The sequence below is a fragment of the Peromyscus leucopus genome, chromosome 8b (assembly GCF_004664715.2).
Source record: "Peromyscus leucopus breed LL Stock chromosome 8b, UCI_PerLeu_2.1, whole genome shotgun sequence".
Taxonomy (NCBI): Eukaryota; Metazoa; Chordata; class Mammalia; order Rodentia; family Cricetidae; genus Peromyscus; species Peromyscus leucopus.
In genome coordinates this window covers 59966221-59984474 of record NC_051086.1, presented here as the reverse complement: position 1 = coordinate 59984474, position 18254 = coordinate 59966221, and the positions used below count along the sequence as shown (strand labels likewise).

General features: G+C 50.8%; 1 protein-coding gene across 1 annotated transcript; it reads right to left on the bottom strand.

Moving 5' to 3' along the window:
• Positions 1-399: 399 nt before the first annotated feature.
• Positions 400-17993, bottom strand: Trarg1 (trafficking regulator of GLUT4 (SLC2A4) 1). The gene is made up of 3 exons (XM_037201125.1): positions 17172-17993; positions 3053-3185; positions 400-1057 (listed from the first exon to the last, which is right to left on the bottom strand). The coding sequence occupies exons 1-3, from the start codon at positions 17547-17549 to the stop codon at positions 1047-1049; spliced, it is 522 nt and encodes a 173-aa protein (XP_037057020.1). The 5' UTR covers positions 17550-17993; the 3' UTR covers positions 400-1046.
• Between the last annotated feature and the right edge of the window lie 261 nt (positions 17994-18254).

The window sequence follows — 18254 nt, the reverse complement described above, 5'->3', positions numbered from 1 at the left end:
AAATGCAGCAAAGACTCCCGAGAGCCTATGAATCACAGAGTCCAGTAGGAGTCTCAAAGTTACCCCTAGGGAAGAGCCTTGGTTGCTGTGGATGGCCAGGGACATGGGGCCAGGCACAGAGCATCCATTAAAGCTGGGCTAACAGCCTGAAGCCAGGGTCCACCTCAGCTCTTCTGTGTAGGGTCCCTGAATGCCCTATAGAGGGCCCCTGAGTCACTTGCACGGGTTACCAAGATGGGATCCCAGACCCCCAAAGAGTCAGTGACAGGAGAGAGAGAGCTCAGGCTCCGTCCCTCCCCCATGGCTGACCTGGGTCAGGTCAAGTTCTAGGACTTCCAGGTTGGTGCCTCTGGCTACAGCACAGGTGGGGAGCAAGAGGCAGACCCTTCCATGGTTCTGGAAGGTGCTCTGGAAGCAGAGTCCTTGGTAGAGAAGTCTTGAGGTTGAAGTTCAGTAAGAGGGCCCGGTGTGTCGTGCTACCCCTACCCAATCTTCAGTGGAAGATTTCCACATGGCTCTTGTCTCTTTGCCGGTGCGTATTCAGGGCCCATGCTGAGTGACACCTTCTCCTTTGGACTCAGGCTAGGATCACCGTGGATGCTCCACGCAAAGCATGCAAGGCGTCTGTTTGCTCCCTATCAAGAAAAGTAGAAAAGACAGCGGCCCAGACTGTGCTCATGTTCACAGACACCCAGGGTGTGTGGTGCTTCTTTCTTGGCTGTGGGGCTGGTTTTCTTCCCATTCTGGCAGTTTATGCTGTGTGTAAGTCCCAGGAATTGTGGGGATAAGAAACAAGCCTGAGAACTGAGGTCAAAAGGCGAGTGATGTGTCTATGAGATTATTCATTGGATTCACGGCCAACTTCATTCCAGATTTTCCTTCCCATCTGCCATGCTATAGAGGTTTCCCTCCAAGTTTGTGCTTTTGGAACTTGGGAACAGGTGGGGACTTGGCAGACCATCCTGTCCTCTGTAATGTGTGGGGATGTGTGGGTTCGAAGCTCTCCAGCTGGCTGGCATCTGCCTCCGCTAGAAGCAGCTCTGCGGTTACTTCGGAACTGTAAAGAAAAGAAAGGTTATAGTGAAACTGTGCTGAGGACACTGAGTCTTCAGAGCCCTGACTTAAGGAGCTATGAACCCGTGTTAAATTGTCTCTTGGTGGGAAATGGTGACCAGGATGAGGTACAGGGCCACGGACGTCTTTGGTTTGGGGTTCTTGATGCAGGAACTCCCACCAATGAGAAGACTGTGGCTTTGGTGATTGGTTAGAGAAAGGTCATGTGACACTAACTGAACCAACCAAAATCAATCCTGGGACCTTTAGTCTGTTGTTAGAAGCAATTTGTTTATTTATTTTCAAGATAGGGTCTCACTAAGTATCCTTGGCTAGCCTAGAGCTTGCCATGTAGATCAGGCCACCTGCCTCTGCCTCCTGAGTACTGAAATTAAAAACACAAGCTACCACACCCAACCTAAAGATGATTGATTTTCTTTTAGGCAGAGTCTCATGTGACCTAGGGTTGTCCCTAAACTCACTGGCCTTAAACTTCTGATCCTCCAGCAGCCACCTCCCAAGTGCTAGGATCTCAGACACAAGCCACAGTGCCCCGTACATCACCTTTTCAAAATTACCGCTTAATTACTGGACTGGTTTGCATGTTTGCCTCTATTAGAACGCTGTTGTCCCTGGTGATGGTCATCTGCCCTCCTAAGGAGAGACCCTACCTGGAAATTAAGTCAACACACCGAAAGCTGGACAAGACCATGAGACACAGTCCTGTCACTTCCCTCCAAGTGTCTAGTTACAGCTTTTCACCAGACTAGAGCCGCCCATCCGGAAATACCTTTTATGAAAGCTACAAACTTCTTTTTGCCAAACTGAGTTCCAAAGTTGCCCCGGCAACAATGACAAGCAGCAGAACAAGAAGCCTGGGACACCGTAAGTGATAGAAAACCCAATGCCTCCGGCTGCTGGTCCCTGCCGCTCACATGCCTGGACGCCCATCAAACTCCACGCTGAGGGAGAAAGTCGAGGCTCAGAGCTTATGAAACATGAAACTTAATTTACCCAGGAAGTGGATGGAGGACCTGAACTCTGAGCCCAGTCAAGCTGACCGAAACCCTGCACACTTACTTTTCCTGAGTAGACAAGGCTGCCCAGGACCCTGCACTGGGGCCCAGGCTCTGAGCACTTCCCACTCTAGGCCAGCACCTCCTGCACTGGTACCTGAACTGGACATCTTATTAGAATGCACATTCTGGACTGGTGGCTAGTTCTATGGGAGGTCGCTTCCTTAGCATGAATGAGGCCCTCAGTTCCATCCTCAACACCGCCAAAGGAAGGAAGAACGAGTCCAAGGTGCAGATTTCCATTCAGCGGGGTCTGAGAGTCTGAAACAGCCCCAGGGGCAGCAGGACCACGGAGTACATTTTGAACAGCAAGGTCTTTATGGGAGAGGCTTAGATTGATCTCTGAAATAAACAGAAATGTCCCAGAGTGTCCCGTGCTTGGGACAGCTCTGAGATAAATAGCCTCCACACCCTCAAAGCTAGGGCTGACAGTGTCCTCTGAAAAAGGTTTACACATCAGACCAGTGCCCTGGGCCACCTTCAGGTACTAACAGCACTGCTTCCTGCCTTCTTGCGAACACGCTGCTTGTTTCCGGTCTACCCTGACTGCGCAGCAAGGAGGCCTAGTCATCAGTCTCCAAAGCCATGGCATCCGTTATCCAGAGTAAGGCTTGCAAAAGCCCTCCATGATGGAGGCTTCCTCTCTGCACTTTATACTTGAAAATGCAAGGTTCGGCCAGATGGGACACCAGCCCGGGTCCCAGGCCATCAAAGTTGAGACTGGAATTTGTGGCCTCTGATTCCTAGGGCAGTGCCCATTCTAGACGCTTTTCTGTTGCTCCGTAAGTCCAGGCCTAAGATGAGTCAGCAAACCCATCTTCACCTAAACAGTCTCGACTGAAGTGAAAGGGTATGGCCACACCCTCACCACCGCCCTGTCCCCAGGGCTCTCTCTCTCTCTGCTCCGTGCCCCTGTGCCTCACCTGTGAAGTTAACAGTGACAGCCACGATGATGATGACGATGCCCAGGATGATGAAGGTGATGCTGAGCAGTCGTGCCAGGCGGCCCAGCCTCCGCGCCCCGTCCATGTCCCCCTGCTGCACGCTGCTTCGAGACTGCAGAGAGAGCAGAGAAACCTCAGGAAGCTGGCCCCCAGCCATGTGGCACGGAAGTCACACGGTGGTCTTGTGAACTTCCAGATATGCCTCACCCTCCCGACCACCCACAGTCCAGCAGGCTCCTCCAGGACACATGACCTGGGCTTCTTGGCCAGACCCCTCTCCCAGGGGACTGCTGGGCAAAGGAACCAAACAATATCAAGTGCTTCTTCTCAGGGGAGTGGCAGGGCAAGGACAGAGTGGCAGAGGCAGGTGATATAGTGGAGATCAAGGAAGATCCAGAAACCCTGCAGATCCCTCCCAAGTGCAAGTCCACAGCCACGTGGGGACGGGAAGACAGTCCTGTGGTTTTCTCTACTCACAGCATGCCTGGTCTCCTTCTCCCAAGACCTCCTCCTTGCCACAAAACCAAAGGCACTGGCCTCTCTCCTAGTTCCTTCCATGGCCGGGACCTTGTTCAACACAGCCCACCTTTGTGATCCCCCAAGGGAAGCCAGGCTGTGGTAACCCTGGTGGCTCTCTTGGTGGTGAGCTTCAGTTCTCTGGGGCCAGTGAATCGGGTGAAATCAGGTGGATGTGGAAGGAGTGGAGATGGTAAGGACAGGGAGGCCCCTGGGTTAGCCCTGGCTGCCTTGGTAGGAGGTATATTCAAACATCCACACAGGGACCCCAGGCCTCTTCTGTTATGGCCTAAGACTATCTGCTGGCTCCATGTCTTCAAAGTCCTTACCCTAGAGTCTCTCTGTCCCTCTTGGGCTCCATGCACTTGCCCAAAACTCTAGGCTGCCCAGGCTCCTCCGAGGGTTAACTGGGGTGTGACTGCTTTCAGGGCCACAGACACACTGGAGGCTTCTTCTCAGTACTTGATACTTGAAAACACAGTGTTCAGCCAGACAGGACACTGGCCCAGGTCCCAGGCCATCAGAGCTGAGACTGGACTTGTGGCCTCTGACTCTCAGTCCCTTTGTATTTTTCTTTCTATTGATCCAGCAAGTCTCGGCATGAGACGAATTCGTTTTGGAGTTCTGCAGGGTTAAGGATAAAACCCAAGGCCTTGCCTGTGCTTGGCAAACACTTTACCGCTGAACTATATCTATATACACCTTTGTGCAGGTCTTGCTAAATTATCTGGTTGATCTTATTTATTTATTTATTTAGGTGTTTTTCGAGACAGGGTTTTTCTGTGTAGCTTTGGTGCCTTTCCCGGAACTCACTCTGTAGCCCAGGCTGACCTGGAACTCACAGAGATCCGCCTGGCTCTGCCTCCCGAGTGCTGAAATTAAAGGCGTGCGCCCGGCTTCTGGTCTAATCTTAAATTCATTCTGTAGCCCAGGCAATTGTTGAACCCTCAATCCTCCTGCCTCAGCCTGCCAAGTGGTTGGAGTTCCAGGCCTGCATGACCAGGCCTACACAAATATTTTATCTTCTGACTCAAAGAGGCTCATGACCTGAGCAGCAGAGACATGTAGTCGAGTACCTTGATGGGGGGGTGAGGGTGGGGCGGTAGGGGGTGGGAGGGTCGGGGGTGTGACTAACTGAGCCCTGACTTGTACCAGGCAGCTTGCTCAGGATGGCACCTAGAGATCTCACCCTGCCTCAGAATCACCAAAGCAGGGTGGCAGGTGCTGCCCCACTTCCCTGACGTAAAAAAAAAAAAACGAAAACAAAAACCAACAAAAAACTATGGGCCAGAGACCTGAGACATAACCTCTCTTCCCTCCTCACGAATGTATCCCCACCCCTGTGTCAGTGCCCTGACCTCTCTTCTCAGATTCTAACCCACCCCTAACTGCACCCCACCCGAGCGACTGCCAGGACATAGTGGCATCCAGCTGCCCCTTGCTCTCTGGGACGCCTCTCACTTGCCCACACCCCACTTACTGGCAACGGCTGCATCCACCACCTAAGTCACAACTGGTTTCTTCTTTCTTTGTTCATTTTAAGCACTGGGGATTGAACCTAGGGTCTTGTGCATGCTAAGCAATGGCCCCACCACTGAGCCACATTCTCAGAGCCCACCATGATAATGTGTTTCCTCTCCTAGTCAATTCCGTTGCTAGGCAGCTCTCTAACATCCTTGTACCTAGTTCCCTATTGGGCTGTGGCAATACCTTCCTAAAGATCCTTCTGGATAGGATCTCTGTTCTCTTCCATTTCGATCCCAACATTACCATTTCATTCTGCTGATACTTATACCAAGCATCCTGTCAGGGCCTCAGGGTACTACAGTGTAAGAGAGCATCAGTTTCTATGCTTGGAGTCTTACAACCTGGTGGCCTTCTTTTCCATCACACACACACACACACACACACACACACACGAACTTGCAAGCACAGGGGGTGTTAAAGAGGAGACACACATGACTTATGAGAGCTTATAAAAGAGGATAAGCAAGGACTTCTGGGAGGAAGGGCTGCAATGTTGACGTGAAGGATGGGTAGGAGTGCCGTGTGCAAATGGCCTGTAGGGCAGATTGCACATGCTCAATAGTCACTCCTGAGGAAAGTAGGAGGTGTCAGATAAAGGCCAGCGTGCCTAGAGTTGACAGAGTGGGGTTAAGAGGCTATAGGATGGGAAGGGTGTCTTTGTTAGTTACTGGTGTCTTCCAGTAACTTTCAGAAGCCTCCCCCATTCCCCCCCAAAATGTGTCTTGGTTCAATAAACAGCTGGAGCTGATAAAGGAAGGGCAGGGGGTGGAATGGTTGGAAACCCACTTCTGAAAGGCCACTCTGGCTGTTAGTGAGGATCAGAATGGAGGTAGAGAGAGCATGGTGTGGCAAAGTGAGTCCATCATACTAGTGCTCAGGAGGCTGAGGCAGGAGAATCATAAGTTAGAGCTCACCATAGTGAGGTCCTGTCTCAAGAATGATAATAATTTTTTTTAAAGCTGCAGGGATGAGGGTGGTGTAGGCCTTTAACCCCAGCACTCAGGAGGCAGAGGCAGGGGGAATCTCTGTGAGTTTGAGGTCAGCATGGTCTACAGAGAGAGATCCAAGACAGGCTCCAAAATTACATGGAGAAACCCTGTCTTGAAAAACCAAAAAAAAAAAAAAAAAAAAAAGCTGGAGAGATGATGACTCAGTTCACACAGCCCTTGCTCTGCCAGGTCCACAGCGCCCGTGCACAGAATCAGGCATGTTGGTATGCCTGAGCACAAGGTTCAGATTTTTTCAATCTGTATGTGTGTATGTGTGTATATGAGGGTATGTCACATGTGTGAATGCCTGTGGAGGCCAGAAGAGGGCATCAGATCCCCTGCAGCTGGGGTTATAGGAGGTTGTGAGCTGCCGGGTGTGGGTGCTGAGTCCTCCAGAAGAGCAGCAAGTGCTCTTAACCACCGGACCATCTTTCCAGCCTCTGCACAAGGGATGTGTGTGTGTGTGTGTGTGTGTGTGTGTGTGTGTGTGTGTGTGTGTGTGTCTGTGTCTGTGTCTGTGTCTGTGTGTGCATGTGTTTGTGTGTGTGGGGTACACACCAAAACGTAGAAAACCTGACAGTTAAAGAATGTCCATTTAGCTGGGTGGTAGTGGTGGTGCATGCCTTTAAATCCCAGCACTTGGGAGGCAGAGGCAGGCAGATCTCAGGGAGTTCAAGGCCAGTCTGGTCTACAGAGTGAGTTCCAGGACAGCCAGGACTGTTGTACAGAGAAACCATGTCTTGAAAAAAAAAAATGTGTTCATTCAGCTCTGTTGAGACTATAAAAGATTGGTAAAACTTAGTTTAAAATTTAAATTGCTAACTCCAAAAAAAATAAAAAATAAAAAAAAAGAATAGTAAGGTGGAGAGTAACTAAAAAAGACATCAGAAATTGACCTCTGGTCTCCACATGTACATGCACCCTGCTACACACACACACACACACAGAGTTCAGAGGCTGAAGAGATGTCTCAGTGGGTAAGAGCACTGGTCCCTTCCCCAGAGGACCCAGGTTTGATTCCCAATGCCCACACGGCAGCCCATAACCTTCTGTAACAGTTCCAGGGGGTCTGACATCTTCTTCTGGCCTCTGAGGGTGATGCATGAATGTCGTGAACAGATATACACACAGGCAAAACACTATACATGTAAAATAATAATTTTTAAAATTATTAGTTGCATGCCTGTTAGCCCAGCATTGGAAGAGGAGGTGACGAGACAGATCCCAAGCTCACATGCCAGCCAGTGTAGATAGAACAGAGGTTCTGGTTCTGTGGGAGACTCCACTACAAGGCAATAAGAGAGCGATAAAGGAAGACACCCCAAGTCCTCCTCTGGCTCCCACACACACATACACGGGCACATGAATGCACATGCACACATACGCCTGTGCACAAATACACATGCACACATATACCACACACATAATTTGGCTCCCACATACACCTGCACACAATGGAGGCTGAAGTAGTCCTATCTACTCAGCGTCTCATAGGCTGTCCATAGAAAACGCCCCAACTCCGGTCAACTTTAAACCCTTACTGCTCTCTTCCATGAGCTCCAGGAGGCCACTCTGTGCTGCCCAAGGTATGATGAGTCCTGACCTTTGCTCCTTTTCAGTCTTCTGCTTCCCCCAATCCTATGTGGCCAAATCCTCCCACCAATCAAGGACTTACTCCAGTAACACCTCTTCTGTGAAGCATGCCAAGATTCTTCCACCTCTGGGGTGTAAAAAACAAACCCTCCTAATATTTGAGTGTTAACCTTGTGTCAAGATCTATACTGGTGGCACACGCCTTTAATCCCAGCACTCGGGAGGCAGAGCCAGGTGGATCTCTGTGAGTTTGAGGCCAGCCTGGTCTCCAAAGTGAGTTCCAGGAAAGGTGCAAAGCTACACAAAGAAACCCTGTCTCGAGAAAAAAAAAAAAAAAAAGATCTATACTGAGGATATTTCATTCTCTGGATACACTTATGAGGGGGAAATGCAGCCAGAGTGTAGACCACTGTGTGTGCATGATGGGAGATGCAGTTACCAGAGAAAGGCCACATCAGGAAGAGCCATATACAGTATGGTTGACGCCTGCCTGTGACACCTGCCTGTAATCCCAGCACTCTGGGAGACTGAGTCAGGAAGACTGTGGAGCTTGAGGTAGCCTGGGCTAAGTAGTGATCTTGTGGAAGAAGAGGGCAAAGAAGAGAGGAGGGGGAGGAAGAGCAGGAGGCGCCTTGGCTGCTGTGTAGCAGAGGCTAGATTTCATCCGGGAGAGCAATAAATGGGTTTATTTTTGTTGTTGTTTATTCGAGACAGGGTTTCTCTGTGTAGCCTTGGCTGTCCTGGACCTCAGAGATCCACCTGCCTCTGCCTCCTGAGTGTTGGGATTAAAGGTGTGCATCACCACAGCTGGCCTTGTCCTAATGAAGGATTTTAATGGTGGACAAAACCAGACTTGCATCGGGGAATGTAAGTCTGACTACAGCGTGGCAGCTAGGCTAGACAGATGAGGGCAGATTCAAAGACCTGAAATGAATAATGATCTGGACAAGAGCCCAGCCTGGAGAAGTGATGGAACCGGAGGTAATACACAGAGTGAAAAGAGACTGTCTGAGATGATGTGGAGGCTCTGGCTGGATTGATGAAAAAGTGGATGGAGTTGAGATGCCTGGGCACTATGAATTTGTCTAAGTTTGGGACACACTCATGAATCCACGTCACCCCCTGCCACCTGGATGGTTAGCCCAGGTCACTGAATCCGTGACATCGATGATTAGGCAACATTAGAAGAGAGAGGGGCTGGCGTAGATAAAGACCTTGGGGACTTCCAAGAAGTTCAAAATTAGCAATTTTAGGACTGTCGAGCACAGTGGCACACACCTGTAATCCCAGCTACTCAGGAGTCAAAGGAAGAAGGATCAAATATTCAAGGCCAGTCTGGACAACTTAGAGAAACTGACCCTGTCTCAAAATAAACATTTGAAAGATTTGAGGCGATGTGTTCACTAGCCTAGCGTGCACAGGGTGGTGGCGTCAGTCCCCAGCACTGCAGAGGAAAAGATGGGACGGAGAAACTCTAAAGTTGCCTTGGGTAATTTCTGATAAGTACTCTCTAAGAAGTACACTTTATGTGCAGGACACAGGGGCAGGCTTTGCAATGAGTGAAACTCCAACTTCACAGAGAAACAGCAGCCCGCGCAGTAAGGATTCAGGACCATGGAGAGAGACTAGTGAAGCTGCGGGAAGCAGAGAGGTGGGGAAGAGGAAAGATTTCCGCCCCCTTCTTTGTCTCTCCCTTATGCACAGAGGCACAAATCCCCAAAGCCCAGCTATGCGTGTGCCTTTGGGCCTGGGAGACACCAGCACATACCCCTGGATGGGGCTAAGCGCGTCTGTCCTCTAAGTTGATGAATGGACAAATAAACAGATCTAAGCATGAAAAAAATGTGCTGCTCCAGAACATGCCTAAGGAGGGCAAGAGGTGCAGGAGTGTTTACCTAGCATGTACAGAGCCCTGGGCTCTGCCCCCAGCACCACATAAGCCAGGCATGGTGATACACACCTCTAATCCCAGCACTTAGGAGGAGGAGGCAGGAGATTCAAGAGTCCAAGGCCAAGCTGGGCATGTTGGTTCAAGCCTTTAAATCTAAGCACTTGGGAGTCAAGGAGGCAGATGTCTGTGAGTCCAAAGGCAGTTTGGTCTAGTAGCAAGTTCTAGGCCATCCAAGACTACATACCAAGCTCCTGTCCCACAAGACAAAACAAAATCACACACCTTCAAGGTCATCCTTGGGCTACATCAAGTATACAAAGCCAGGCTAGGATACTTGAGATCCTGTCTGGGAGCAGGGGAAGCCTGAGGAAGCTGTCCCTGTGGATCTGTGAGGCACTGTCCTGTGTTATAGGAATAATCCACAAAGAAGTGACGGTCCTGTAGTCACCACTGCAGATGGAGATACCTCCCGGGAGCCAGTAATGCCTTGTGGGACCTGATAATTTTCAAACTGGTGAAAGCCAGACTTTCCCATTCACAGGAGTTTTGTCCTTTCCTCTGGCCTTGCAAAGTTTCGTTTAGTGTCAGTAAAAACGGGGGGCCAGCCCCATGTATTAAACATCTACTATGCAGGTTTTGTGCAGGTGCTGAGCTCACTCAATCCTCCCAGCAGCTCTGGGAGATGGGTGTTTCTATTATGATGACTTTAAAAACAATATTTGCTGATTCTCTGAGTCAAGGTCTCCTGTAGCCCAGACTGGCCAATACCTTGTTACATAGCTGGTGTTAACCTTGAATTCCTATCCTCCTGTCTCTACTTCCCGAATGCTGGGATTAACGAGCACGTGCCACATGCCCAGCTGTTGGCCTCTTTTATCACTGTTACTTACAGAGGGCCCATTGCCCAGGATCTTCCTCCACTGGCAGGAAACCTTGCTACAAGAACACAGCCATTTCTCAGTCTGCCTATGTGCCAATCTGCCCCTCCCCCAGGGGATCACGAAGATTACAGTGCATACTTGAGCTGGAGCTGGACATCTGTAACCACTGCTCTTCAGACAGAGCCACTGACCCCACCTCCCTGGCCACCATAGGCCCTGTCAGACCCATTCATCTCCCTCTGATGGGCTTAATAGGGAGGACAGATGAGTGGGAAGAGGAAGACAGGCGAGGGCATGGTGCTCCCCTACACACACAAAGGGGTTGACTTTCCTGGAAGTGTCCTCAGATCCAGATATGGGGTGGGGCTATGAGAGAATGAGGGATTCAGCATCCCGCTGACGGACCTCCTACCGGCCATGTGGCCATGGCCCATTCTGCATAGGATGTGTGTCTGCGGACAGCAGCATTCTCTGAGAGGCCAAGAGCTTGAACCTGCATCCGCAGGGACTTCAAGACTGGGAGCCCCAGTGTAGGAAACTGACCATCCCCTCCAGGGACTGTTACCCTGCTGCCTCCAGGAAGGACATAGTGTGGAACCCTAGATGGATAGCTGACCCTTTCATCCCCGGGGCATGGAAATGGCCTAGAAGATAGACTGGCTTTGAAGACAAGTAGCCGCAGGAACACCCAAGAAGGCAGGAGGTATGGTTGGTAGGAACATGTACTGTGATTAAGGCAGCCAGGCTGGATTCCAACCCTAGGCTTCCCACTTATTACCTTCTTGTCTCTGCACTTCAGGTTTTCCTTTTTCTTTCTTTCTTTCGTCTGTACCATGAGAATAATAATAGCACCCAGACCTCGCAGGGCTACAGTCAGAGCTAAATGAGAGAATACATCTAAACCATTTGGAGCTGTGCCTAGCCCTTAGTAAGCATCCGTGAATTTGAGTAACATCATCCTTCGATTTCCTCACCCCTGGTCCTGATGCTTCCCTTGGACATTCGTTCTCAGAACTACACTCCACCCTTTGCCGTCGCTCCTCTGAAATCTGAACCCCCAACATTTCCTTCAGCCTGTTGTACTGGCGGGGCCTGCCCTTCTCTGAGTCCCCGCCTGTGATCTCTGTTCACATCCGAGGCCATCATCACCTGCTCCTTGACCAGCCCACTCTTCGGCATGTCACCTCAGCCACTCTTGCCCACATCTGCTGTACCACCTGGCTCTGGTCTAATGCCACCTCTGCCCCTCAGAGCCCAGTGTCTACAAATCTACACCTAATGCTGGAGCAAGCTACAGCACCCCAGAAGCCGGTGGCAGTCCCCACCCACAGTCTCCAGTCTCAGCACGGCCATTATCTCTCTGTCCCTGGTCACATCCCATCTCCTGTGCATGAGGCCCTTTTTGCTCAGCAAATGGAGACACTGCCTTCCACTCCCCGGCAGATCCCTTTCCTCTGGGTATTTCTCCTTCAAGGCCTCTCCTCTCCAGGGACCCCACACGTCCCTCCTTCTGTCTCTACCTCTCCACCAAGACACCCAGAATCTAGGAATGGCCAACCCAGCAGACGCACCACCCTCCTTGAACCTAACCTCTCCAGGGCCTTGAGCCACTCCTGGCCACTTCAGACTGCCCGTCATTCCCTCCCTCCTTTCCAGCTTTGCTTGCACCTTCTGGAAGCTTCTCTCGGTACATGCTTTTTGTTGTTCTTTGGTTGGTTGATTTGGGTTGGGTTTGATTTTTGAGACAGCGTCTTGTTTTGTAGCCCAAGCTAGTTAAAATAATAATAATAATAATAATAATAATAATAATAATAGGACTCACTCTGTCGCCAAGACTGACCTTGAGCTCACAGCAATCCTCTGGCCTTTACATCTGTGTGCTAAGATGACAGGCCTGTGGGCCACATGCAGCTCTACTCTATAAATGTGGACAGTCCCAGAGCTAGCTTTGAGAACAGGCTCCAATATCCCTGAGTTGGAGCCTGACCACATCACACACACACACACACACACACACACACACACCACACACACACACACACACACACACACACACACACACACACACACACACACACTCACACACAGAAGCCTTCGTGTTCTTCCTTCCCAGTCCATCTAGAGCTCAGACATCCCCATCCCTTCCTATCCATGGGATCTCCTTCCAGTAACCCATTTCCCACAATGCAACTGAAGGTTGGTTTTGCAATATGAACTGACCACATTGTGCCTCAGCCTAAAACTCCCCAAGGGCTCTTCAGAGGTTTGAATTCCAAGAGCGAGTCCCTGCCTTGCAGCGGCCCCCAGCACACTCTAGTCCCCTCTCGCAATGCCAAACAGCAGCCCCTTATCTTAGCCACCGACCTCTTCGTCGTGCGCCTGCTTGTTCCCTAAGACAGGCTCGCTCACCCATGTGAAGGCGGTATCCCATACTGCTTTGTTCCCTCCCAACAAGCAACTGGCCGTTCAAGATGAATGAGTCAGTAAAGAACCAAATGAGTGGAAGGTGAGTGGATCCACATCTTAGGGGGTTCCCAGAAGCCACCCCTGCCTGCTGCCAGGAAGCCTGGTCCGGGTCCCAAAACTCTACTACTCTTGTTGTTGTGGTGGTGGTTGTTGTGGTTGTTGTTGTCATTACTGGCGATGAGACCCAGCACCTGGCACATGCTGGGCAAGTGCTCTATCACTGACCTATAACCCAGCCCTCTAAAAAAGTGAAAATTTTGAGATAGGATATTCCTAAGTCATTCAAGCTAGCCTTGAGCTTACTCTGTGACCCAAGCAGACCTTGAACTTAAAATCCTCCTGCCTCAGCCTTCTCAGTAGTTTAATTATATATAGACCTGTACCACCAGGTGCATTGAATGCCATGCTCAGCCAGATCCTTCAGTCTCTCTTATCCCAGACCTTGATGGAAATCTAACCACAGATGACATATGAAGGCTGTGTATGTGAAAGCAGTCAGTCACAAAAGGTCAAGACAGGGTTTCTCTGTGTGTAGCCCTGGCTGTCCTGGAACTTGCTCTGTAGACCAGGCTGGTCTTGAACTCAGATCTGGCTATCTCTGCCTCCTGAGTACTGGGATTAAAGGCATGGGCCACTACCACCCAGCTATATATAATTCCATTTCTAAAGTGCCTGGAACAGGCAACTCTGAAGACAGGAAAATTGGTGCCACCCTGGGCTGGGAGGGATCAAGGACACAAGTAATATCTAACACACACACACAGGGTTTCTTTTGAAGACAAGGAAAGTATTCTAAAATCAGCTGGGGTTAAGATGTAACTTGTTGAGTGCACTGAAAACCATGGAATGACCATTCAGCCATAAAGAGGATGGGTCCTGTCATTTGCAACAGCTTGGGTGGAACCACAAGCCAGGCACAGGAAGTTCTCTTGCTCCTGCTCAGTCTAACAGTTGATCTAAAACTAGGTATGGAGGAGGCTCCTGCCTAAGAATCTCAGCACTAGGGACGCTGAGGCAGGAGGATATCCACACCCTCAAGACATAAGCCACAGGGTCTCAAGACAAACAGGGCAGGGGTATGTGCATATAACCCCAACTAGGGCAACCATGATGGTGTGTGTATGTGTGTGTGTGTGTGTGTGTGTGTGTGTGTGTGTGTGTGTGTGTGTGTGTGTGCTAGGAATTGAACACAGGCCTTGGGCAAATTAAGCAAGTGCTCGCCCACTGAGCTACATCTCCAGCCATCTGCTTGGAGTACAGCAAGTTGCCCAGGCTGGCTGCAAGTCCCAGGGATCTGCCTATTTCCACTTCCCCAGCACCGGGATTACAGATGTGTAGTGCCCAGCTTTTTTTATGTGAATTGTGGGTTTGAACTCAGGCCCGCATCTTGCAAGGGAAGCACTTACGAATTGAGCTTTCTCCCCAGCCCAATGCACTATCCATTTTTTGTTTGTTTGGTTGTTTTTTTGTTTTTTTTCAAGACAGGGTTTCTCGGTATAGCTCTGGCTGGTCTGGAACTCCCTCTGTAGACTGGGCTGGCCTCAAACTCAAAGATCTGCCTGCCTTTGCCTTCAGAGTGCTGGGATTAAAGGTGTGCACCGCCACCATCCAGTTAATTCGTTTTTTAAAACTATAAGAAAAGTGTTCTGAAAGTTTCTACAATGAGGAAATGATGAGGAGATATCAATGTTTAACCTAATTTGAATATGACACCGTGTATACTATATTGAAACAGTACATGGCATTCCGTTGTCATATGTAATCTTTATGTGTTGTTTTGCTTTATTTTGTTTGTTTGATGAGATGGAGTTTCACTATGTAATTCTGGCTGTGCTAGAACTCACCACGTAGACAAGGTTGGCCTTGAACTCACAGAGACTCTCCTGCCTCTGCTTTCCTGAGTGCTGGGTTTAGAAGTGTGCACCACCACACCTGGCTAGTTTTTTTTTATTTTTAGCTGGGAGGCAGAGGCAGGCATATCTCTGAGTTCAAGGCCAACCTGGTCCATCCAGCAAGTTCTGGTCTATACAGGGCTACCTATGAGATAGAGGAGGGGGCGAGGAGCGGGAACCCATTAAGCCATGCACTTTAGGTGGGTGAGTTATATACGAATTACACTAATACAGCGTTACATTATGAATTACATTAATAAATCACTACATTAATAAAGCTATTTTTAAACCCTGTTAGAAAATGAAGGGTGCAGTGGCCCGCTCTGTCAACTTAGCATTTGGGAGGCTGAAGGAGGAGAATTGACGTGGGTTTGAGGCCAGCCTGGGCTATATTGCAAGACCATGTTTCAAAACTCTGAAAAATAAATAAATAAGGCCCACAGTGACTTCTCATCCCCCAGAAGGGAGACTCCCTACAACACTTAGTCCCTGTGACCACAGAACACACTTATGTTGGGCTGGGCTCTGTTCTTAAGCACTTTGTGGGGATTCATCTCAGCCTCTCTCAGCCCTTTAATGCAGGCATTATGCTTCTGCCCACTTTGCAGATGGGTAAACTGATGGCAGGTTGAGTACCTTGCCCAAGATGACTTAATTCCCTTGTGTTTGTGTCTGGGCTGGGTACTTCTTGCAGTATGTCCTAAGGACCTGTTTAGAAGCTTCTCTGCCTGGAGAGCAGCCCCAGGGACTCTGTCCCAAGGTCTGGTTTAGAGTTATATCCCTTCCTCCTAGCCCATCAGACCCGACTCAAATATAGAAAAAGAGAAAGAAGTGACAGAGATGGGTCCGGTGGTCTCACGGTCTTCAACCCAGCTTCTTTCGGGAGAGGACAACGCACCCTGCCCCCAATTCCCAGAAGATAATTCTAGAATCTGTTTTCTCCTGAGCCCTTGTGTGGTTTCCCTTCCTGGGATCTTTCTCTGTAACCAAGAAGTTGGCTCTGCCCAGAGCCATTGGCTACACCCTGGAGCCTGGTGTGGTCCCCAAGTGCAGCAGGCAGCCCGGGAAGTTTAGATGGGCCCTACCCGGGACCCTGCCTCACCCTGTGTCCTGAATTAAAGCCTCTATACCTGAGATGCTGCCACTGTCCCTGTGGCCTGTCAGGTGGCTCTGGATCATATGGGAACCTAAGGGAGTGGGCAGAGACGTCTGAAGAAGTAGGGAAGGAGTGACCACAGTCCCCAGGGGCTTGACAACAATGACTCAGCTGTACTGTCACTCCAGAGGAGACGGTGTCACCCACCCGGCTCTCTGGCTCTAACTGGCCTGCTTTCTCCCTCATTCCAAAAGTCTCTGTACCTTCTAGCCCTGTCTGTTGGCACACATTCTCTGTGAGATCTTCTGGAAGTAGCCGCCCTACCCAGTGACTTCGCTTGAGGACAACCCAAGACAGAATTCAGAGTCCTGCAGAAGCCAAGACTAGCTCACATGCCCCTCCTTGGCAAGGCTGGCCATGCATGCTCTCTGACTTATGCCCAGACCTCCAGCAAAAGCCAGCTGGGCCGGGTGGTAGTGGCGTACACCTTTAATCCCAGCACTTGTGAGGCAGAAGCAGGCGGATCTCCGTGAGTTCAAGGTCAGCCTGGTCTACAGAGCAAGTTCCTGGACAGGCTCCAAAGCTACATAGAGAAACCTGTCTTAAAAAACAAAACAAAACAAAAAAAGCCAGCTGGTGGAATCTGGAAAATCAGGAGACTCAGAGCCTCGAGATCTCCATTGTGCCCCAACCCCCAGCACCCTGACAACTCCCTCCCTCCTCATGGGCCCCAGGGGAAGTCAGGCCCCAGGATCCCAGTGCAGCAAGGCCACTGTGGCTCTTGGAAACAGAGGCAGCTGGTATAATGCCCTGGTGGCCCAAGAGGCTTGCCTGTCCTTGGGGCATTCAGACCCCTTAGCCCTCTTCTGGCTACACTCTCTGTTGATACAGAACTCCACTCAGACAGCCCCCCTACACCTAAAAAAAGCAATCAAGAGCCCCCCCCCCGTCACCGCAGTTGTCTGTCACTCTCTCCTGCAGAATTTCACTCCAGATGTACCCCGGAATGCTTCTGCCAGAAGGGTCAGGAAGAACTTTACCAGGGATACCCGGGGGCAGACCTGAAGAAAGAAGATACAGAACAACGGAGCCTTCGGTCCCTCTAGAAGGCAAGTCAGGAGATAAGAAAATGTTTCTCACAAGGCTCCGCCACCCCACCGTCCTCTGCACTTCAGTCCCTTCCCAGAGGACATGCCTGCCATCCTGGGGCGCCCAAACCCGTTCCCCGCACAAAGCACGGGACTTACCATGATAGAAAAGATGAGGGGGATGAGGTTGAGGGGCCAGACGGGACAGAAGCAGGAGGCGATGGCAAGGATCAGGTAATCTTTGGGAGCTTCTTGGTCCTGGGCATAGGAGGTGGTGACAACAGAGGACGCTCTCCGAGAGCTGGCCCGGGAAGGGGAGCCGGGGAGGGAGGGCTGGCGGTGTACCTCGGAGATGACCTTGAAGGGCAGGCTGTGGCCATTCTGCTCCAGGTCCAGAGCCCCCGACAGAGACTTGGACAGACCCAGAGCTTTGTCATCCTTGTTTTCCACTTTGGTGAGAAGCTTCTCCATCTCGGGCAGCTCCAGGGGTGAGATGGAGCCTGGCTCTTGAAACTGAGGCTGCCCTGGGTTGGCCATGTTGGCGTGGGCCTTGGGTTTCTTCGGGTCCAGATAGGCACAGTGTGCTCCGGAGGGTCCTCAGCACACCATTCCCCAGCTCAGATGTCAAACCTCCGGGGACAAGGGTGGATGTGTTTTTGCAGGGGCCTGGGGGCCAGCTGGGTGCTGGAAGACTCAGAAGAGCTTCTCAAGGCTAGCAGAGTTCACAGCTGGAGTCTGCTGCTGCTGCTGCAGTTGTTACTGCTGTTGCTGCTGCTGCTGCTGCTGCTGCTGTGAGAAGCTCCCAGGAAGCTGGAGGCTTCAGCTCCGTTCAAGTTTGAGGCCAACTTTGCTGGAGCTGCCGTCTGCACAGATGGGCGGGGAAGCGAGAGAAAGTGGCATGGCGTGGCGAGAGCAGAGAGAGGAAGAAGGCTCTTCTCCTCGCCTCTCTAGTGAGTGAGGCTGAGGCTGAGGCTGAGGCAGGGAAGCTGTGTGTGTGTGTGTGTGTGTGTGTGTGTGTGTGTGTGTGTGTGTGTGTGTGAGACACAGCCTCCCTCGCTCTCCACCCTCCTTGGAGATGTCTCTCTTTTTCAATTCCCTTCTCCCCAGAGAATCATCCCAGCAGCATCTTGCCCCTGGCCCGGCCCAGCCCAGCAGAGTCCACAGGGACTTGGGCCAGCCCCTGGTTTCCTCTGCAGTCCCAGACCTGCTCCTCTGGGGCATGGCTTAGATAGGGGAAAAGAC

Excerpts from the sequence above, each read along its gene's own strand:
- Trarg1 (XM_037201125.1), bottom strand. The coding sequence starts at position 17,549 with ATGGCCAACCCAGGGCAGCCTCAGTTTCAAGAGCCAGGCTCCATCTCA. Across the intron at positions 3,186-17,171 it reads CCCTCATCTTTTCTATCATG|TCTCGAAGCAGCGTGCAGCA; the intron begins GTAAGTCCCGTG and ends CTCTCTCTGCAG.